This window comes from Mus musculus, chromosome 3 (assembly GCF_000001635.26).
Source record: "Mus musculus strain C57BL/6J chromosome 3, GRCm38.p6 C57BL/6J".
Taxonomy (NCBI): Eukaryota; Metazoa; Chordata; class Mammalia; order Rodentia; family Muridae; genus Mus; species Mus musculus.
Genome location: NC_000069.6, coordinates 122,880,269 through 122,902,874, shown reverse-complemented (window position 1 = coordinate 122,902,874; position 22,606 = coordinate 122,880,269). Strand labels below are relative to the sequence as shown.

The 22,606-nt window shown below is 40.7% G+C and overlaps 1 protein-coding gene and 1 long non-coding RNA gene across 2 annotated transcripts in view; one reads left to right on the top strand and one right to left on the bottom strand.

Annotated features, from left to right (window-relative positions):
• The window catches only part of 4933405D12Rik (RIKEN cDNA 4933405D12 gene), a 41,525-nt gene extending 21,242 nt beyond the window's left edge, over positions 1-20,283 (top strand). The window contains exons 4-6 of the long non-coding RNA NR_046036.1: positions 12,581-12,726; positions 13,440-13,607; positions 20,188-20,283. This is a non-coding gene — a long non-coding RNA (RIKEN cDNA 4933405D12 gene). The remainder of the gene's footprint in view (positions 1-12,580; positions 12,727-13,439; positions 13,608-20,187) is intronic.
• On the bottom strand, positions 3,369-7,803 carry Fabp2 (fatty acid binding protein 2, intestinal). Its single transcript, NM_007980.3, has 4 exons — positions 7,396-7,803; positions 5,966-6,138; positions 4,067-4,174; positions 3,369-3,644 (listed from the first exon to the last, which is right to left on the bottom strand). The coding sequence occupies exons 1-4, from the start codon at positions 7,460-7,462 to the stop codon at positions 3,594-3,596; spliced, it is 399 nt and encodes a 132-aa protein (NP_032006.1). The 5' UTR covers positions 7,463-7,803; the 3' UTR covers positions 3,369-3,593.
• Positions 20,284-22,606: the final 2,323 nt, after the last annotated feature.

Sequence of the window (22,606 nt, the reverse complement as noted above, 5' to 3'; positions counted from 1 at the left end):
GTATGGAGAGATCAGGAATTCCAGACCCAATCCTAAACATAATAAAAGCAATTTACTGAAAACCAACAAACAGCCAATATCAAATTAAATGAAAACATACTTGAAGCAATCCCACTGAAATCAGGGACAAGACAAGGATGCCCACTCTCCTAATATCTATTCAGTATAGTATTCGAATTGTTAGCTAGAACCGTAAGACAACAAAAAGAGATCAAGGGGATACAAATTGGCAAAGAAGAAATAAAGGTATCACTATTTGCAGATGATACAATAGTATACAAAATCGACCCCAAAAATTCTACCAGAGAACTTCTCCAACTGATAAACAACTTCAGCAAAGTGGCCAGATATAAAATTAACTCAAACAAATCAGTGGCCTTTCTCAACTCATAGAATAAACAGGCTGAGTAAGTAATTAGGGAAACAACTCCCTTCATAATAGCCACAAAGAGTATAAAATACCCTGGGGTAACTCTAACCAAACAAGTGAAAGATCTGAATGACAATAACTTCAAGTCTCTCAAGAAAGAAATCGAAGATCTCAGAAAATGGAGAGATCTCCGATGCTCATGGATTGACAGAATTAACATAGTAAAAATGGCCATCCTACCAAAAGCAATCTATAGATTCAATGCAATCCCCATTAAAATCCCAACTCAATTCTCCAAAGACATGGAAAGAACAATTCTCAAATTCATCTGGAAAAAAAAAAAAACGGAATAGCGAAAACAATTCTTAACAATAACAGAATGGCTTGCTGAAACACCATCCCTGACCTCAAGCTTGACTACAGAGCAATAGTGATAAAAACCGCATAGTATTGGTACAGAGACAGACACAGTGATCAATGAAGTAGAATTGAAGGCCTAGAAATTAAACCAGACACTTACAGACACTTGATCTTTGACAAAGAAGCCAAACATATACAACGGAAAAAAAGAAAAAAGAAAAGAAAAAGAAAGCATCTTCAATAAATGGTGCTGGTCTAACTGCCTGTATATAGAGAAATGAAAATAGACCCATATTTGCCACTTTGCACAAAGCTCAAATCCAAGTGGACCAAGGACCTCAACATAAAACCAGATACACTGAATCTAATAGAAGAGAAAGTGGGAAAGAGCCTTGAACTCATTGGCACAGGGGGAAATTTCCTAAACAGAACTTCAATGGCTCATGCTCTAAGATCCAGAATTGATAAATGGGACCTCATGGAACTGGAAAGCTTCTGTAAGGCAAAGGACATAGTCAATAGGACAAATCAGCAACCTACAGATTGGGAAAAAAACTTCACTAACCCCACATCCAATAGAATGTTAATATCCAAAATATATAAAGAACTCAAGAAGCTAACCACCCCCCAAAAAACAAACAAACAAACAATCCAATCAAAGAATGGGGTGTAGAACTAAACTAAGAATTCACAACAGAGGAATCTCAAATGGCCGAGAAGCACCTAAAGAAATGTTCAAAGTCCTTAGTGATCAGAAAAAATGCAAATCGAAACAACCCTGAGACTCCACCCTACACCAATCAGAATGGCTAAGATCAAAACCTCAGGGAACAACTCATGTTGGTGAGGATGTGAAGAAAGAGGAACACTCCTCCATTGCTGGTGGGATGGCAAACTGGTACAACCACTCTGGAAATCAATCTTGAGGCTTCTCAGAAAATTGGAACTGGATCTAACTGAGGACCCAGCTATACCACTCTTGGGAGTATACCCAAAAGATGCCCCACCATGACACAGGGGCACATGTTCCACTATGTTCATAGCAGCCTTATTCATGATAGCCAGCTTATTGTGAAGCTGGAAACAACCCAGATGTCCCACGAGAGAAGAATTGATACAGAAAATGTGGTTCATTTATACAATGGTGCTATTCAACTATTAAGAATAAGGACATCCTGAGTTTTGCAGGCAAATGGGTGGAACTAGAAAATACCATTCTGAGTGAGGTACTCAGACCCAAAAGGACATGCATGGTATGTACTCACTAATACGTGGATATTAGCCAAAAAGAAAAACAAAAAGTACAGAATACCCAAGATACAGTCCACAGAACTCAAAAATGTCAACAAGCTGAAGGGCCCAAGTGAGGATGTTTAGTCCTACTTGGGAGGAAGAAGAAAGCAACCACAAGGAGAAGAGAGAGAGGGATCTGGGATGGAAAGGGGACAAGGGATGAGATGCCAGGTAGGTGGGGATGGGGGGGAGGGAGGGGAACAAGATCTGGTGTTGGGATGGGGAAAAGGACTGAAGCCCTGAGGACCAGCAGAAAGAATGGAAACAGGCAACCTTGGGAGGTAGAAGATTGGAGGGACCCTCCAGAATGTTCCAGAGACCTGGGAGGTGAGAGACTCTCAGGACTCAAAGGGTGGGATCCTAGATGAAATCCCCCTACAGTAGGGAGAGCAAAGTTGTAGAGCCCACCTCCAGCAGAAAAGTGAAGGGTGGGGTTGCTATCCCACAGTCAAAACTCTGACCCATAATTGTTCCTGTCTGAAAGAAGTGCAGGTATGGAAATGGAGAGGAGCCTGAGGAAAAGAAGGTCCAGTGACAGGCTCAAAGTAGGATCCAGATCAAGGGGAGGCCCCAAGCCCTGACACTATTACTGAGGCTATGAAGCACTCACAAAAAGGAACCTATCATGACTGCTCTCCGAAAGACCCAACAAGCAGCTGAAAGAGTCAAATGCAGATATTTGCACCCAACCAATGGACAGAAGCTGCTGACCCCTGTGGTTGAATTAGAGAAAGGAGCAGAGGAGAAGGGCAACCCTCTAGGAGGACCAGCAGTCTCAATTAACCTGGACCCCCAGATCTCTCACATACTGGATCACCAAACAGACAGCATACACTAGCTGATATGAGGCCTCCAACACACATACAGTAGAGGACTGCCAGGTCTGGACTCAGGCAGAGAAGATATACCTAACCCTCAAGAGACTGGAAGTCCCAGGGAGTTTAGAGGTCTGGTGGGGTGGGGTGGGTGCGGGGGACAATCCTCATGGAGACAAGGGGTTGGGGAAGAAGGGGATGTGGAACAGTTGGAGGGTGGACCAGGAGGAGAATAAAATCTGGAGTGTATAAATAAATAAATGAATGAATAGGAAAAGAGTTTTTCAATCTACTCAAAGGAAAGGTTTCAGTCTACCTTTTGGTTCATGTTCTCTACAAGGATACACTGTTCTATAATATAAATTGAGGGCCATCTATATACAAGAAACCACTCAAGATGTTTTTTTGTGGGGTGTATCAATTAAAAATGTTCAGTAAAATCACAACTCAGTACACACACACGATGTTTAAGAAACAGTCATCAATGCATATGGCACAAACATTTTTTTAAAGGAAACACTACATACAAGTGTGTGAGAACAGGATTTATTTTCTTTTAAAAGACTAGTTCATGTATAGCTTAAGGATCATAAAACAAATGAAGTTCTTTTAATTAGCTTTTACTTCTTTAGCTTTGACAAGGCTGGAGACCAGTGCTGATAGGATGACGAATGAGCCTGGCATTAGCATGATGGAGAAAGAAATCTGACATCAGCTTAGCTCTTCAGCGTTGCTCCAGGCTCTGAGAAGTTGACTTATTCCTTCTTAAAGAATCGCTTGGCCTCAACTCCTTCATATGTGTAGGTCTGAAAGATGTTAACAGACATAAAAAAGGATGTGCCATTAAGGTAAAATCTCAAAGAAACAAAGGTAGTAATGTTAGAATCCATCCTAGCATTTTTTTTTACCTGATAGCATTTTATGAAGATACAGGATAGAACCATTAAAATTACATTTGTGTTTGTAGGCATTTATGTTTTTTGTTAAAATAGGAATTGATGTATGTATATAAGTAAGCACTTCAATAAATAATGCCATGTATATGTCTTATAATATATACATATGCATATACATATATATGTACATATATACACATATACATACATGCACATATGCATACACACACACACATATATATATACATATGTATATATATGAAAAGATCAAAATTCTTACTCAAAATCACCTTGTCTTTGGAATGTACTTATTAATGTTTCTTACAACTTACCTGGATTAGTTCATTACCAGAAACCTCTCGGACAGCAATCAGCTCCTTTCCATTGTCTACACGTGTGAATTTCCCAATAAGTTTATTTCCCTCAATGGTCCAGGCCCCCTGTGTCACAGTAATAAAGCAGCATTTATTATAGTCTTGGATATATTTAATATAACAGATGCACATCAACTCACAGTGACCCTCTGGATGATAGGAAGTCGTATGTTACCTCCATTTACTTCTATGGAGACTAAGAAATGACAGAGCAGTTCTTCAAACGTCAGAAAGAGCACTGTACACGAGCTATGGGATCAAGGCTGTGCTGGCGACTGTTGAGCCCCGCCCCCAGGAGAGTTGCTGTATGCTGATGAGTAATGACTCTCATTAGTGACAAGTTAGGTATTCAGCAGTTACACTGTCAGGGCAGGGTAAAGAGTTTGCTTGGCTGGTAAGAGAATTTGCTTCACAAGCACGAGGACCTGAACTCAAATCCAGAGTCCACCATTAAAAAGTGTGATGGCATATGCCTGACACCAGGGCTGTAGAGGACAGAGATAGGATCACTGGGGCTCCATGGCCACCAGCCTACCTCCGGGTTCAGTGAGATACCCTGTCTCAAGGGAATAAGATGTGGAGCAGGGCACTTGATGTCCTCCTCTGGCTTCTCCCTGTGTACCTATCGCACGCATGTGCATGCCACTGCAAATATATTAGACTAGAAGAACTCCAAGACTAAAAAAGGTTTTGAAAAATAACCTGGAAAACTGATTACCTTTTTTTTTTTTATCTTCTACATTGAAAGGGACATTCTTAATGACCTATGATGCACTAGACTCTCACATTTGGCTACTTGTTCATTCATTAATTGTTTAATTATTGGGTTTTTTTCCAGATAAGATCTCATGTAGCCCAAGCTGGCTCAAACTTAGGCTGTATCTGAGGATAAGCTTGGCTTTATAAACTCCAGTTCCCAAGTCCTGGATCACAGGCCTTGTGACCATGGCCAGTTTTTATATAGTGCTGGAAGCACAACCCAGGGATTTGTGCTTGCTGCAGTCTCCTGATTCAGCTACATTCCCTACCGTTATTGTTCAAGTACATTTATAAAGCAGTTATTAAGTTTGAGTATCACGAACACTGAAGGCTTGCGATCCACCTTCATGTAGAGTTGAAACACAGAACTTTCCTTTTCCTTGAGACTACCCCTACACTCAGTCAATCTAAGAGCATTAGTCTAAGTCTCATTATTCAATATCGCTTTTACACAGATGTGTATCATAATGAAATATTATATTTAAACATTTTGACAATGTGAGAAATATAAGAGATAAACAAACTTCACTGGTCTCTTCAGTAAATGAAGAAGGTTTGCATTAGCTGCATCATTCAATAGAATAAACCACTTTGTATTGGTTGAAAAAAAGTCAAGAATGCACTGCTTATAAAAAATGTCTGAAAGAGTCAGATGCAGTTATTTGCACCCAACCAATGGACAGAAGCAGCTGACCCCTGTTGTTGAATTAGGGAAGGCTGAAAGAAGCTGAGGAGAAGGGTGATCCTGTAGGAGGACCAGCAGTCTCAATTAACCTGGACCCCTGAAATCTTTCAAACACTGGACCACCAGACAGCAAACACCAGCTAATAGGAGGCCCCCAACACACATACAGTAGAGGACTTCGGGGTCTGTGTTCATTCAGAGATGAGGCACCTAACCCTCAAGAGACTGGAGACCCCAGGGCTTTTAGAAGTCTGGTGGGGTGGGGGATGAGGGGGCATCCACATGGAGACAGGGTGGGGTGGGGAGGAGGTGTGGGATGTGGAACAGAGGGTGGGTGGGGAAGTGCAGGGAATGGAATATGGAATGTAAAAAATGAATTACAAATAAAATTAAATTTTAAAAGAATGTCTTACAGTGAGCTCCGTTCCGTCTGCTAGACTGTAGGGAAAGTTTACACCGAGCTCAAACACAACATCAATGTTTCTGAAGTTGCTTGATTCTTTGACTGTGAATTTATTTCCATCCTGTGTGATTGTCAGTTTCAGATTGTCATGAGCTCCAAGCTTCCTCTTCATCACATTAATGCCTGCAACGGAGAGAGGTTGGAAGGGGCATGAAATCAGAGTGTCACCGAAAGGGTTTCTCTTTCCAAGTTCTGTTTTGCCTTGCTCATCTTTATTTTGTGGGTGTGGAAGAAAGAGCAAATAGTGTCGTGATGCTCAACACCACCAAAAATGCTTCTAGAGAAAAAAGGGGAAGCTCTGGCAGACCCAGAGAAGGTTCAAGCTGCTTTTCCAAAGTAAGAAAATGTAAACGAAGCTACAAAGTATAGCACCTTAGCCCTGGATAACAAAAACAAGATCAACAAACCTTTTGCTTCAATGATCAGCCCAATTTCAGCAATGTCAAATGAAGAATTAAAAGGTATATTCATACATTAAAGAAACACAACCTCAGGTCTGGGTATTTATTAATTTCCAACACTAAAATTGCATTTATTTGTTTTGTTGTTGTTGTTTGAAACTGGCTCTTGATATGTAACCCAGGCAGGCCCCAAACTTGCTGCATAGCACAGGTTAGCCTATAGTCTTTTCACTCTCAAGACTGTTAAGATCTCCAGTGTACACCACCATGGTTTGCTTGCCTTATAATTATATTGACTCTTTGTGGCATTCCTCATTGGCCTAAGCCAGAAAAATTATTCGGAAATTATATGATTAATTCATTATAATATGAAATTTTATAAACTTCAATTCAGGATCCCTAAAGTAAAAGATAATTTATTCAGGCTTTATTTCAAGTAATGAAACATTTTTGCCTAGTTTGTAGTGTAAGCTACCATACTAGTAGACATTTATAGTAGAGTTAAATTACACCTCTGTGAAGAATGTACAGCATTTTATGGTTATTCCTAACGTTAGATAAGTTAGAGGAAAGAATTACATATAATTTATTTAAGCTGGGTTTTGAAAAAATTATTTTCTTACTTTATTAAAAGATCCTTGCTTTTTTAATCCCCTATAATCCCGTGGGTTTTTTTTTTAAACTCTGGAAATTATAACTCACTATAATATTCTTTTTTAAATGAACGCAAACATGTCAGTTTTTAATTACGCATGTGCAATTACCAGGCAAGGGAAGAAATCATAGGTGTCTCTTTCTTTGGTGTGTTTCAGAGAGCAGGGCTTGCCCGAGGGAGACAAGATATTCTTCCTAAAGCAGGAGGTGCAAGTATGGATTTCCTGGCTCTGAACAATCGGTCAGCTAGAGCTTTGCCACATCACAGGTCATTCAGTAACTACACAGACAGGAGAAAACAAACAGACAGGAAGCCAGTGCTTACCCATTTTCTCCATGAACTTTTCATAGTTCTCGTTCCGGTCTACTTTCCACGTGCCGTCGAATGCCATGATCTCAGCTGTGTGTGTCTCTAGGAAAGCAGAGGTCCAGTCCTGTCCACTAGAGAGAATTTATTCTATTTCTTATCTTCGAACCAATTCATACTGTGATGTGGAAGTTCGAAGTTCAGGAGATAACCTAACCGCCTCACATGCCAGGCCCCTTTGGTTTCTCTTCCCATGCTTTCTTTGAATCTACTGCTGGGATTCAACTGAATTAAAATCTGATAATCATTCCTACTCTGCCTTCAACTACAGCATGTGGGCATTTTTATTTCAAGAATTAGGGCCAGGTAATGATGGCTGACACTTTTAATCGCTGCTCTCCGGAGGCAGAGGCAGCCAGTTCTAAGGTTGGTCTAAAAGGGAGTTCCACTCCAGCCAAAAAGCAAACAACAAAAATGAATTAGGCAATAAACCAATCCAAACAAACAAACAACAACAACAAGAAACTCTCAAGGTAGTTTTCTATTTACAAGTTCAAAGTGCACACTATGTAGCAGGTAATATAATTTGTAACATATATCAAACTTCGGAGACATGAGACTTATACCCCAAGCCTTTCACAGGAGCCTTACAAAACTAAACACAAATGCAACTTCAAAGTTAAAGTTTGAGTGATTGTTGGAGCTAAAAATGTATTTTTATTTTAATTAGGAATAATCTTTTCCCTAAGATTAGTTTATTGAAATAAAATTAATCTTAAATTTAATATATTAGCTATTTGCCCAAACATCACTGTCATCATATTCTGAAACAGTGTTATTATTCCTAAAAGAAACTGCATACATTTCTAGCAGTGGGTGTTCATTTTCTATTTTAGACCATTAGGTTCTCAGCTGCTTTCTACCTCTATAGACATTTCATACAAATATAATTGCATAGTAGGTGGTCTTTTTATGTTTGAATCTTTTCACTGAATGTGTTCTCAATGTTTACATATCAGCCAGCTCTTTATTTTTTAATGTTTTATTCTTGATTAATGTGAGTAAATTATGTAAATTAAGGAATTCCGCATGACATTTCAATACAGGCATAATCAAATCCAGTTTCCCTCCCTCCCTCCTCTCATGCCAACCTCGAGCAACACACTCCAAACAATGTTTGTTAGTTGAAGTTATGTTTTCTAATATACCCTTTTGCATTGTATTTGGGGTTATCAGAGGTTTGTAGAAATATCCCTGGTTCCTGGCATACTTGTCTGATGCCCTGGGAATCATGAGGTTTTTTGTTTGTTTGGTTTTGTCTTGAAGGGTTATAGATCACTAAGCAAAACCTCAAGAGGTAGAAATGTGGGTGTATAGTGAGAATTCTGGAGTTTTGGTTTCTTTTAAAAACACAGGAACACTATGGGGATGTGTTTTTATTTTGATCCCTGGTGTGGTGTATAGGGCTGCTTCGGACTGTCAGAATCAGCTGTCCATGATTTGCTTCGTGCTCTAGCAGGGGTGTGATTTTGCCAGCTGCAGATGGTTGGTTGTTTTTGGTTGCGTTTGGTAAGTAGTCATGTGAAGGAAGAAACAAGAAGAGAAGGAGAGAAAGGAGAGAAGGAAGAGGAAGAGGAGGAGGAAGAGGAAGGAGGAGGAAGAGGAGAAAGAGGAAGGAAGAGGAAGGAGGAGGAGGAGGAGGAAGAAGAAGAAGAAGAAGAAGAAGAAGAAGAAGAAGAAGAAGAAGAAGAAGAAGAAGAAGAAGAAGAAGAAGAAGAAGAAGAAAAGAAGAAGAAAGAAATAAAATTCCTGACTGAGAAGATCAAACTTGCCCCCAAAAATGTGATGCCCCTAGTCATCAGAGTAGTCTAACTATAACATTAGCCAAGGATCTCTTTCCTCCCCTTTCCCCTCTATTCTTTTCTCTCTCCTATCTAGTGTTAGGGGATTGAAAGAGTAAAAGAAAGAAGGACCCACAAAGTAACCAGAGAGTGGCTACATAGCTGTCTCACACAAAACTCTTAGGACCAGTGTGAAAAGAGAACAAAAGCCAAATGTTAAGTATGGTATTTAATTTTTTTCCCTCATTTTCTGTTATTTCCAAACTAGATAGACTGAGAAACCATTGCCCAAGTGTGTGTGTGTGTGTGTGTGTGTGTGTGTGTGTGTGTGTGTGTGTGTTGGGGGAGGGGGTGGAGGCAGTGGAGCAAGAGAGAATAGCTAGAATCCACATCTGTCCCTTCTTTTGCTGCTGGTTTGGCTTATAGAGGCCTGTGTAGGAAGAGGAAAAACTTGTAGCAGCATGAAGAAGGAAATCTTGATTGTTAACTAGTCTTAAGATGTCAGTTACTGAAAAGAGATGATTACTAAGAATGATGGTGCTCAGAGAAAGTCTGACTAACTCAGGGCGGCAAAGAAGCTGAGATCCCGTTCTAGACCAGGGGTGGAAGATTCCAATATTTCTGAACGCTACGTTGGAGAACAGACCCACATTTTAGGATTTTCATTGTTGTCCATTGGGCATCATGTTTTTGGTGAAGTTGTGTTGTCACCCCGCGCCATGAGGAAGGGGAAAGAATACAGCAGTGGGCTTGTGAAACAGCAAAGTCTTATAGTTCCCACCACGTAAGCAGAGTCAATGATCCACCAGGGTTACCACACAAGGACTCAGGAGCCTTGTTTCTTCTGGCAGCCCCAAGGAGGAGCTGAAGTAGGATTTAACGTTTTGGGGAACTAGTGTTGCTTAGAGGAGTTGGTCAGCTTAGGTAAAATGGAGTCTGAAGGCAAAATGGCAGTCCTTAAGCCAAGTTCTTTTTTTCTGCTCCCAACAACTCTGCATTGATTCTTATTAAATGAGCACATTAAATAGTAAACTACCTTCTACTAGCTCCATAAAGAGAAGTCAGAACACAAGCAGGAGGGTTCTAATAAGGAGAGCTCTCCTCATTCACAGCCTCAGATTTAATAAAACCAGCTGCGTTGTCTCAAAGATAACGAAGCCTTATCACTTCTGAAGCATCAAACACCTAGCACACTTTTAATATGGAAGGAAATTGGAAAGTTTATGGATTGCTCTAGGTGAGGCCCATATGCTCCAGGGGAGTTATGAATGCCTCACATTTTAAAATTGTAAATTTAGCTTAAAACATTATGGGATTGTTTTTGCAATGCTTTTGATACATTGATTGCTCAGCTCTTTATCATGAACTTCATGAATGGCATCCTGTAGTCATGTTGCAATGTCAAATTATTGGATGGTCCTAGGCACTGGAGCCTATGGAAAGGCTTCTCGGGCAATCCTCTGCTTACAGAGATCCATGGATTTAGAAGCCTGTGGATGATGGTGGCTGCTGGGGGAGGGAGAGTCACTGTCCTCTGGGGACTTGGCACGTAGATTACCCATGTTCCAATTAGGTAGACCTATATCCATGGGTATATGGGCAGCAGGCATTATAATAACAACAATGGATGACATGATGGGATAGGGGCCATTGGGAGGGAGACGATGGTGAAGTTAGGATCAAATTGTGTAAAAGTATACAATTTTCAATAAACAAATGTTTTTAAAGAAGCCACAGGACAGAGAGGTTGCTCAGCGGTTAGGAGCACATGCTGTAGCCGGGTGTGGTGGCACGTGCCTTTAATCTCAGCACTGGAGAGGGGAAGACAAATGGATCTCTGTGAGTTTGAGGCCAACCTGGTCTACAGCAAGTTCCAGTCCACCCAGGGCTTTGTAGTGAGATTATGTCTTGAACAAATTGACAAACAAACATACATACAACAGCAAAAAGAGCACACACTGCTCTTACAGAGGACTCAAGCTTGATTCCTAGCCCGCAGGTAGGTTAGAATGCCAGTTTTGGGGCATCTGATGCTGTCTTCTGGATTCTGTGAGCACCTATGCTCTCACATCCACAAATCCTCAGTCACACATTACATACATCATTAAAAAAATCTATCTATCTATCTATCTATCTATCTATCTATCTATCTAAAGCTTATAGGTAATAGAGCCAATCTTTATTATAAAAATAAGGAGTTCTGGCCAGTGAAATAGAAATATGATATAATTTAAAGGGGGAAAAAACATGTATTTTAGAAGCAAACCAACAAATTTAGTATTGCAATCATAAAACCCATTACTATTTATGACCTCAGATTATTCAATCGGCCTGAGCCTCCATTTCCCCACATATAAAAGAAAGATAGCAATACCTTATATGTAAGGGGGTTTGTTGGGATTTGTTTTGTTTTTTAAATCATGTGTTAAGTACCAACTTGAACAACTGGTAGAAATCAAGTACTCAATAAACCTTAGTTTCTGTCCTCATTGTCTAAGAAAGGAAGTTTTACACCAATACCAATGTAGTAAGAGCATCCCTGGTTTCCATCTGCTTTGCTATTTTCATTTCATTTCATTTATTTTATTTTATTTTATTTTATTTGGCTTTTATTAGAAAGTTATTTTGTGGCTGGTACAGATTTGCTGAAAGGACAGTGTGCTGTCTCGTGATGTATATTTTCACTCTGATTGCACAGCCTCTGCAATAGCACATACATAGTTCAAGGAAGAGGTCTGGGAGGAAGGAACTACAGCGATTTCTTACCACTCTTCAGCTGAGAGTGTTTCAATAACAGGACTCCCTGCTTTGTCTATGGCCACTTTAAACTAGTAAAAAGGAGCAAAAGGCTCCGTTGTAAGAGAATACTGTTTGGCTCCACACATGCTGCTAACAGATGGGCGTATTAAACTTTAGCTCCCATTTGTCAGCTTGGAAACCCATTTTCTCCATATCGTAGCATCAGTAAATGTTTAAATGCCCTGCTCAATTTTTTAACATTGTAGTTCTTGTCTAGTTTTCCTTCCATACAACTTTTCCGGCTCACTATCTATCTATCTAGGAAATGTATATATATGTGTGTGTGTATATATATATAAAACCTGTGGGCAGCATACCATTTTCCTTATAGACTTTCCTTGGAAGACTGAGCTAACTAACAGTGGAGACCTAGCCTACTTATTTCCCTTTCTTATAGAACTATAAAACTTAGTATCTTAGGGTTTGGTGGAAGTGTGGGGATGTGGCTGCAGATGCTGTGGAGACTATGGACTTCTGTTGCCCTCTCTCTGGCTTCTGTAGTCCTCACCTCCCTTAGTGGAAGCAGTGGACATTAGCAAAAGCATCTGCTAATTCATACCCAGGTCTCCAGAGGAGAGTAAAGAACACATTGCTTAGCTTGGATTCGATCAACTGCTCGTACAGCACATCGCTAATCTTCATTGTGTACCTCAAAGCGTTCCGTCATGGCCTCTGACTGCTCTTCTGATCCTGCTCTGGACTGCCAAGGGTGAGTTAGATAACTCTCCCAAGCCCGGGTATAAAGGTCTGAGTATAATCCAAAAGATAGATGGTAGATTCGTGATAACAAACGGACATCAAGGACATCACTATCGTGATGTCCAGAGATGCCATCAGCAAGGGAAAGAGGATGTTCCAAGCTTATCTCCGACGACCTTTAGACCTTTAGAATCTCACAGAAATCCCCTTGCCTCACTAAATAGTGGGAAAAGACATTTCTAGGTTATTATACTCTACAGATCATAAGAAGAAAAAAGCATTATAAGTCATGGTAGAATTACCTCAGAATTTATGGATTCTGTTTCTTATCGCAAGTTGTTCAGCTTTTACATATCAAAGACTAGCAGATAAGCAGAAAGGATTGGATTTACAGAAAGGTTTTAAGATTACTGAGCATCTTAGCAAAGAATGGGAAAAAGGGGGCATTCTAAAGTTTGCCAACAAACATTAGCACATTCTATGTTAATGGACCCTTACAACTTGTTTCATTATGTTTCAGAGTTTGAAATGACTGCCTGGATTCTTTTCAAAGACTGGGCTTGGCAATATGCAGGGATGTCTAAAAAATATAATGGCTGTATAAAATATAATGGATGCTTTCCTGATTCTTAAAAAAATCATGATTTGGGAGGATTCATCATACTTGTTATTCAAAAAAATGGCAGTCCTCATTTCTTTTTTCCTCTTCTGTTTTTCTGAAAGAGGGTTTTGCTGTGTAGCTCAACTGGGTCTTGGACTTGAGGTCTTCTTGCCTCCATTCCCATGGCATAGAACTCCAGGCACGTCCACCAAGTTGAGTGATTATGCCTGCGGAAGTGTGGCATCTCCATGGCGTGAGTCTATCCTGAGGATGGATTCTCATTAAGCAAGGTAGGCCCTAAATGCCTTACATCACAAGTGGCAAGGATGGGTTTGCAATATCATCACACCTCCTCACTACCCCAGCTAAATGATTTTTCACAAATATACACACCCACAAACATCACATACATACACACCTTCCATATATATATATATTTCACACTTCATATATATCATATATTTGTACATGTATATTTCATATATATATGTATACACACAGACACACACACACACACATATATATATGAAGACCTTTTTCTTTACACCCACTTTCATTTCGCTCTATTATCTTCCAACCTGTTTCAGTATTTCTAGATACCATCTTTTCCCATCTATCTTGGCTACATATTGCACTACCTGGAGTTATCAGCTGTCTACGCCTATCTAATTTTATCAGTCTCCTATTACTGAAAACCCTGGTGTGCCATCATCTTAGTGACCCCAGATAAGCCTCGTCTCTCTGGCCTTCCACTTACCTAACCCCACTCTACATCGCTACTTCATTGCTTTCCCTCCTTAGACTCAACACTATGTCATGCGATGAGTCACTGCTTTCACAGACCTTTGAGTGCAGGCCACTACACTGACAGCTTTGTCTTCTCGGTTCCCCTTTTCCCACAATATCAGCTCTTGGTTCTGTAAGAAAAAATTTGTTATATTTCTATAAGCGGTAATTAGTTCCAGCAGGAGCTCACAGTTTCTGAGCCCTCCTCTTTCCCTCTTTAGCCAATTGAGGCAGATAGTGAAGTCAAGCTCTTGCCAATGGCATGACACAGAGTCACCACCTAGGGCAGAGACAAATGTTTGCTAGCCAGGTTTGGGCCTCGGCACACCCATTTTACAAACAGAATTGCCTTGGCAAGCCACTTTTGCTTTGTTTACTTTGTTCATGCTTTCCTTCCTGTGACTCGAGGTTAGTCTTTGCTTTTAACAGTCTGAAGAAAATGTCAGTTAGCTGTTCTCCCTCAAGCTAGAGCCCCTTCTGGGTTTATATGCATTCTCTATCCTGATCAGTATCCAACTGCCAATAAAAGCCAAGCAAAACAACATCTTTGTGCTTTTTCCTGATAATGGTGTTACTATGCCACATTCGTAGTTTCTAATCCCACCCCAGTCATCTGCCTTGCCTGGCAAGTCTTCTGTGTGTTTTTCTGCATTATAACAAGGTGTGGTGAGCACCTTAATTATTCTGTAGCCTTTTACCCTTTCCTCAGAGATGACTCCATGGAAACAGGGAGGAATAAACCCTCGCCCTGCTCTCCCCTAACTTTATACCCTCTCACTTTTAAAGCTACCTGTTATTTCTGTCTTAATTCTTTTGCCCATTTCTGTGTTTAAAAAAAAAGCATCCATTTCCATTCAGAGAGAGACAGTCAGTGTTTGATCTTCTAGTGTGTTAAGAAATCACGAACTGGATACAACTATCTTCTATGGTACAAGGTCCTGGTTTCCCAGCATAATCTTTTGACTCTTCACCTACTTTGCAGCTTAACTGAGGAGTTCCTATCTGCAGGCTCACCCAAAGAAATGTAATTGAAGATAGATGGCTCAGAAACTGTTTAAATGGCAGGATATTACTAGGGACTCTGGCTCCTTATGAAGTGAGTCAGGGCTACATACTGAGTTCCAGGCCAGCAGGGGCATAGTTGAAGTCTTATCTCAAAACAAAAACTAAATAAATAAAACAAGCAAAAATCAATGCATCAACATTTCCTTATCCTTAAACGTTCCTGTGTGTGTTATTATTATTATTGTTGTGCATATGTGTTGTGTATAAGTGGTATATGTACTTGTTAGTACCTATGTGCTTACAGAGCTGGGTGATGAACGACTTTGCTCAATCCTTTTCGGTTGTTTGTTTTTTTTTTTGTTGTTGTTGTTTTTTGTTTGTTTGTTTGTTTGTTTTTTGAGACAGGGTTTCTCTGTGTATCCCTGACTGTCCTGGAACTCACTCTGTAGACCAGGCTGGCCTTGAACTCAGAAATCCACCTGCCTCTGCCTCCCAAGTGCTGGGATTAAAGGCGTGCACCACCACTTCTGGCTGCTCAATCCTTTTCACTCTTTATTCTTTTGATACAGAGACATTCATTGAACTTGAAAGCTCACTGATTTGGCTAGACTGGCTGCCCAGTGATTTTCAGGGCTTATAGGCATGCACGATCATTTTTGATTTTTATATAGGTCTTGTAGATCTGAACTCAGATTCTATGCTTGCCTGGGTAACAATTTACAGACTGAGCATCTCCTGAGTCTCTCTCTCTCTCTCCATACACACACACACACACACACATATATATATACATATATACACATATATATACATATATATACACACATACATATATATACTTTCTTTGTATTTTTTAAATAAAAATACAAGCTACTGAGTGTGGGTAATTTAGAAAATATAAAAATATTTGAGGAACTAGTCAGACATTATTATAACCTTATTGGGAAATAAAGACTAAATTCTGATGATAGAAATAAGACTGAATAAAGAGAACCACTTTGGGGAGTGCCTTAGGTTGCTGTCCTGGGTGGCAGTGGGTGCTGCTTATGCCTGGAAGCTATGGATCTGCTGCAACATCTGAGCACAGTATTCCATTTGACTTAGCTCATCTACATGCGAGGTCAACCTTTGAGACAGGTGGTCAATCAGACATTGCAATTTGCTCATAGCGTCTCTACTCTTTCAATCAATATGTGCCCCTTAAATCCTTTTTCTGCTAGGGCATCAGACTAACTTAAATGGGAACACTTTCCTTAATGACTTAAATTGGCCCAACCATTCCCTAATTATAAGTAAAAAAAAAAAAAAAACCACCACCAACAACAAAACCCCACGATTTATGGGGCTTAATTGAAAGGCAACTTAATGTTTTCTTTACCCTTTCTTGTATTGTGTATGTACATGTATGTATTTTGTGTATACATGGGTTTGTGCATATCTGTGTGTGTGTGAATGGATTTATGTGCCGCAACACCTGTTTTGACCTTGAATGTTAACCTCCACCTTCAATCTTGTTTAAGAGCCTTTTGTTCTGCCACAGTGTAGGTCAGGCGAGGTGCCCACGGGCTTCCCTGAAGCGTCCTGTTACCAGCTTCCATTTCACCATAGAAATTATGGGATTCCAGCCATATGTTACTAGGTTTGACTCTGTGTGGGTTGTAGGATTTGAACCTAGTTCTTTCCATTTGCAAGGCAAATAATTTACATGCTAGCTCTCCCGTCTCTCATTTGTTTCTTTAACTTTCACTAAGAGAGTTTCATTTTCAGTGAAAATGTTCAATTTAAGCCAGGCTGAGTGGTAGCACACACCTTAATCCCAGTACTTGGGTGGAAGAGGCAGGTAGATCTCTGAGTTCGAGGCCAGCCTGGTCTACAGAGCAAATTCCAGAGCTGCACAGACAAACCCTATTTTGAAAACACACACACACACACACACACACACACAAAAACAAAAACAAACAAACAAAAATCCAACCCCCTAAACAACAACAAAAAAAGAAAGAAAAAGTTCAATTTAAATTAAACATGTTCATCCGTCTATCTTGTGTTGAAGTAAAATAAACACAATCACTTTTTAAATACTAATGATTGATTTATTTTAATAGTTAAATGAAGGACTGTGAGCTAGAACTGTTTACACTTACAAAGAAAGCACTTACATAGTAGGCCCTGAACACACACTATGGATGTAAAACTAAAGAAAGCGATGGATTGTGTTAATCCTACTGGTCTAGAATAAGATTTCTATTACAATTTTGTAGGCAAATTTAAAGGAAGCTTTAATTAAATTCTGTCCAAGATAATGGACTCTGGCCAGGTTTATTCCTAGGTTCCCATAAAATGGCTACCAGTCACATTTTGCAGAGGCTTAGAAAAGCAAACCCATAACTCACCATATTTCTCAATCATATGTCCTGAGGCAGGCATATACCATGATGTACTTCTGCCCACATACCTTCCCTCTGCATGTGGCCAGGCACATCTGGTGTAGTTGGGTCAAACAAACTTGATTAGGGGAGCAAAAACATGTGGCTTGTTATCACCCATAAACAATAGCCTACAGCATTTCAGCAAGTAACTGTCTTTGGGCAAGGGGTTAACAGGTTAGAGGCAGTGTTGTTCCATGGATCTCTTAGGTGCAGTAATTAAGACTTAAAACATAACTTTGGCTTTTACAGTCCATGAATGGAGTATGTGAGGAGGATTCTGAGAGCTTGTGAGAAAACTCCCAACAAACAAGAGTTTTGTGATCTCTGTTTCTTGTAAACATGGGTTGTTCCTGGAATGTCCTTTCATGCCCCTCCCAGGTGTAGCCAATAGGAGTGGGCTTGCTTCAGATTGCTCATCATCTGCTATTACTGTTCAGATGTTGTTGCCAAGTGAATAGTCCTCACAACTGTATACAGCCTAAACTCAGACCTTTGCTCATCCGACCTTGCTTGTTCCTCAGAATACTTTCAGAATATGAACTGTCTGATGCTCTGAATAAAGTTGGCCATTGCATGTCTGATTCATTTTTTGGCCCCACACTCCCAGCTTTATGCCACCAATTAGAGCAGTAACCCCGGGTTTCTTTATCCTTTCGATCAATGTCCCCAGCTGCTGTGCCCTAATGCCTCTAACTCATAGGACTAACCTTTGAGAGTCGTTCTGAGTCAGTTTATCCTACAGGTTCCAGTGGATTGCTTGTCAGTGTAAATAAATATCCACCTTTGGATGCAGACTGATGGTCCTGGCTTGTTTTAAAAAAAAAAATAAGGACCTCAGACCTATGAATTCTCTGTTTTCTTTGTTATTGATGGTTTTATTACCCTTCAGCTATTAGGAGGTAAAGAGGATTAAGTTAAATTTTATGTCTAATAGTTGTGTGTGTATGAGTGTCTGTCTGTCTGTCTGTGGCTTGATGGCTTTTGCATTGTTTTTTAACTTTGGGAAAAGCTTGGAAAACGTGTTTTTCTAGTGCTAAGGATTAAATTTGCCTTGCTATTGAAGTAATCATGAAAAGTGTTAGGAAAACATTTTAGATGCTGAAAAACTTAAGATTTAGGTTCCAATGATTTTGAGTGGTCAAGAATCATTCTGTAACATATATTGAAGGCCCTTCTGTCCACCTTGTACTGTACGTACGGCCTACAATTGGTCACTTGGACAACCCTGCTCTGTCAATGCTGTCTGGAAAGCTGCTGACTTAGTTCGGACTATATAAACTGTAACGTAGCATGTGTTGAGTCTCAAGGAAACCTGGCACAAATGGCTGAGGTGCCTACTAAGCTAACAAAGCAGACTCTGGCCAGCTCTCTCAACATCACTCAGTACCTGGAGCTTCCCCAGCACCTACGGGACACCTTCCCCTTCCAGGGACTGGGCTTCTGCTTCCCTCCAGCCAGCTTCTCTTCCCTGTATAATTTTTAGTCACAGAGCATCAGTTCATATGCACTCTCTTGGTCCTCTTGGTCCTCTTGGTCTCTTGGCTTGCTCTTGGCCTCTTGGTCTATGGCTTCTCTCTTGATACTATGTGCGCTTTTGGTCCAGGGGCTCTCTCGGCCTCTTGGTCTTTAGTCCTTGACTCCCTGCTTTCTGCCTCTCTCTCTCTCTCTCTCTCTCTCTCTCTCTCTCCCTCCCTCCCTCCCTCCCTCCCCCCTCCCTCTCTGTCTCTGTCCCTCTCCTAACATGGCCCAGTCAGTCTACTGGCTTGGTTCAGTCTGGATCCTTCCAGATGCCTCTGGCTATTCCCCCCATATCTACAATAGATTCCTCCTCCTCCTTCCCCTCCTCCTCCTCTTCTTCCTCCTCCTTTTCAACCATACCTTGGAGCAGTCATGTCCTCATTTTTTATTCAGCATCTACACAAAGGATATCGTGGTACATTTACACCATGGTATATTACTCAACTATCACAAAAGATGAAATAAAAAAAATTGCCGGTAAACGGACAGAGTTGGAGATAATCTTCCTGTGTGATATAATGCACACAAAAGACAAGAATTGCATATTTTCTCTCATATGCTGATGTTAGGCATTAGGCTTTAGATGTGTGTGCGCTTTAATCTGAACAACTGCAGAGGTTAGGAAGCTGGAAAGGGACCGAGGGCTGTAAGGGATGAGGGCTGGGTCTGGGATGAGGAGGAGGGGCATCTTCCAGGAAGGGGAAATAGAGTATAGTGTTGTAAAGAGACAGAGAGGTAACAAGAATAGCAGGATGAAGTGGAGAAGAGGGAGGGAAGGCAGGGTGAAGTAGAGACTGTGGGGAGGGAAAAAAACCCACTAAAGACCTTTTGAAAAGCCATATCAAAATCTGCTACTCTAAATGTGTTATAAAATATATACATATTGTACCGGCTAGTTTTATGTCAACTTGACACAGGCTGGAGTTATCACAGAGAAAGGAGCTTCAGTTGAGGAAATGCCTCCATGAGATCCAGCTGTGGGGCATTTTCTCAATTAGTGATCAAGGGGGAGAGGCCCCTTGTGGGTGGTGCCATCTCTGGGCTGGTAGTCTTGGATTCTATAAGAGAGCAGGCTGAGCAAGCCAGGGGAAGCAAGCCAGTAAGGAACATCCCTCCATGGCTTCTGCTTCAGCTCCTGCTTTCTGACCTGCTTGAGTTCCAGTCCTGACTTCCTTTGGTGATGAACAGCAATGTGGAAAATGTAAGCTGAATAAACTCTTTCCTCCCCAACTTGCTTCTTGGTCATGATGTTTTGTCCAGGAATAGAAACCCTGACTAAGACACATATCTAAAAGGAATTTAAATGGAATCACCATACAATGTGAAAGACAATGCCCAGCTAGATATCTTACACCACCAAGTCAGCCTCCAGTGCCAAGAGTGAGTTAAATCTAAGGAGTCATTAGCCAAAGAAGTCCCATGCTGTTCCTTCAAAACATCACCGACCATTGCCAGAGCCAGTGCTCACTCCATCTAACCTTATGGTAAGTTTAATAACAGTCCAAGAAGTTGTCTTAGCTTGTGGCATATAAACCTTGGAGCCACAATCACCAAACATTTGCTATGTAAACCTGACTCGTACACTGTGAAAGTAGATGCACAAACTGGATAGGATTACGATTCATATCTTGCTGCTTTCTTAATCATTCTGTTGGAAGAGTGTTTCTTCTTTTCAGATGAGTCCCCGCTGGCTTGTAAAAACCATATTTTTCTAGAAGGCCAACCTGATCAAAGAACAGCACTGACCCCAAGAAGACCCCCTGCTGCTTAAGGCACTTAAAACTGTCTGTAATCCAGCTACAAGTGATTTGATGCCCTCACACAGACATATCTGCAAAATAACAATGCACATAAAATGAAAATATAGATTTAAAAAAAAAGAATATTTAAGGCATGTAATTTCTAGGTCCTTTGGATGTGAGAGTTAACAAAATTCTCAAGAAAGACTAAATTTATACTATTTCATGAATCATGTGTTATATACTTATACTATTCCATGTACCATGTTTTATATACTTCCTTGTTGACTTCTTTTGGGGCGATGCTTTTTTTTTTTAGTTGACTGTCATTCTCCAGGACCTTCAGTTTCTGTAGTGGCCAACCTGATGAATTAGATGGGGATACCATATGGGTCATCCCTCTCATACCCTTAAGATCTCTAAAAGTGGTTCTAGTACCTGACTTCGTGAGTGGGGAACCACAGTGTTTGCCTGTCTTGCCTCTGGGAGTATTGTGTTTGTCACCCATCAGTCATGGCCACTTTTGTGTTTCCCATCAGCCACTTCAACCTTGCTGTTCATTCTGATGGGTAAGCGCTGCTATCAGGCTTCTACTTACTTCACCAGAATCTTACTTCCACTTCTACCAGGAATATGAGTTCTCTTCAGCATGTCCTGGACTCTCACTTTCAAGAGATCATCACCACAGAACATTTCAAGGACAGCAATGTTTCTGTCACCCATTCTGTCTTATCACTTAAGTCAACACAATACCCTCAGCAGTACCATACATTGATGACTTTCAAAGTTTGGGTACAAACAGATTAGATAGTTCCAACTTAGGCCATAGGAGGCCTCTATCCCTCCTGACCAGGGTCCTGACAAAGGCAAAATAAACTCGTCACAATCGGGGATCTGGTGTTTGGAGCTCTGCTGTCTATAAAAGTCTTGGTGGCAAGTCCTTAGTTTTGTTTCGCTTTGGTTTTGGTTTTGTGTTTAGGCTTCCCAGGAGGCCTCTGCTGCTCACAGTCTAGCACAGCCGCCATTGCTCACACTCTGCCGTCATTGCTCACACTCTGCATTTCATTGTCTTCCTTCAGTGTGTAGATAGAATGCAGCAGTAGACTTGGGAATTTCTTGTTCTGATCAATCAGACCTCATAAAAGGCTAGGATACTAGACCATAAGTTCACTCCCTTCTGTTGGTTCTGCTGGTTGTGGTCCCTATCTACCACAAGAGTTTTGACATTGCTATTCTCTCTAGTGAAGTGGTTTTCTTTGCTTTCTGGCTGGCTGCTGTTACAAATCCCCAAGTCCACTTCAGAATCTGTGTTCTTGGACCACTCAAAAAATTATTTGCAATTGGACTCTCTGTGATTCAAAACTGTGTGACAATGTTTACCAGGGGTTATTGTGGCTTGAATATGTTTCTTCTTCCAAGTTCCTGTTGAAATCTAATTGCCTGTGTGGTGGTATCAGAGAATGTGGCCTTTAAGAAGCCATTAGGTTATATGCTGAGCTAGTTTTTGTCAACTTGACACAAACTAGTTATCTGGGAAGGTGGAACCCCAACTGGCAAATTGCTTCCATCAGACTAGCTTGTCTGCATATCTCCAGGGTAGTGATTCTCAACCTGTGGGTCATTACCTGCACATATCAGATATCCTGTGTATCTGATATATACAATGTGATTTATAGCAGTAGTAGCATTAAGGCAGCTGAGAAGTGCCTGCTCTGGGACATATTCTTGATTAATTTATCAGAGCCTCTTGCACACATATACCTCTCCCCCCGGCCCCCCAACTTCTTGAATCTCTTACCTTCCTCAAAACCT

What these genes read in the sequence shown, in the direction of transcription:
- Fabp2 (NM_007980.3), bottom strand. Translation starts at nt 7,462, where the DNA reads ATGGCATTCGACGGCACGTGGAAAGTAGACCGGAACGAGAACTATGAA. An exon ending in AAAGTTCATGGAGAAAATGG is followed by an intron (nt 6,139 to 7,395) that starts GTAAGCACTGGC and finishes TCTCCGTTGCAG; the next exon opens with GCATTAATGTGATGAAGAGG. An exon ending in CAGACGGAACGGAGCTCACT is followed by an intron (nt 4,175 to 5,965) that starts GTAAGACATTCT and finishes ACTGTGACACAG; the next exon opens with GGGGCCTGGACCATTGAGGG.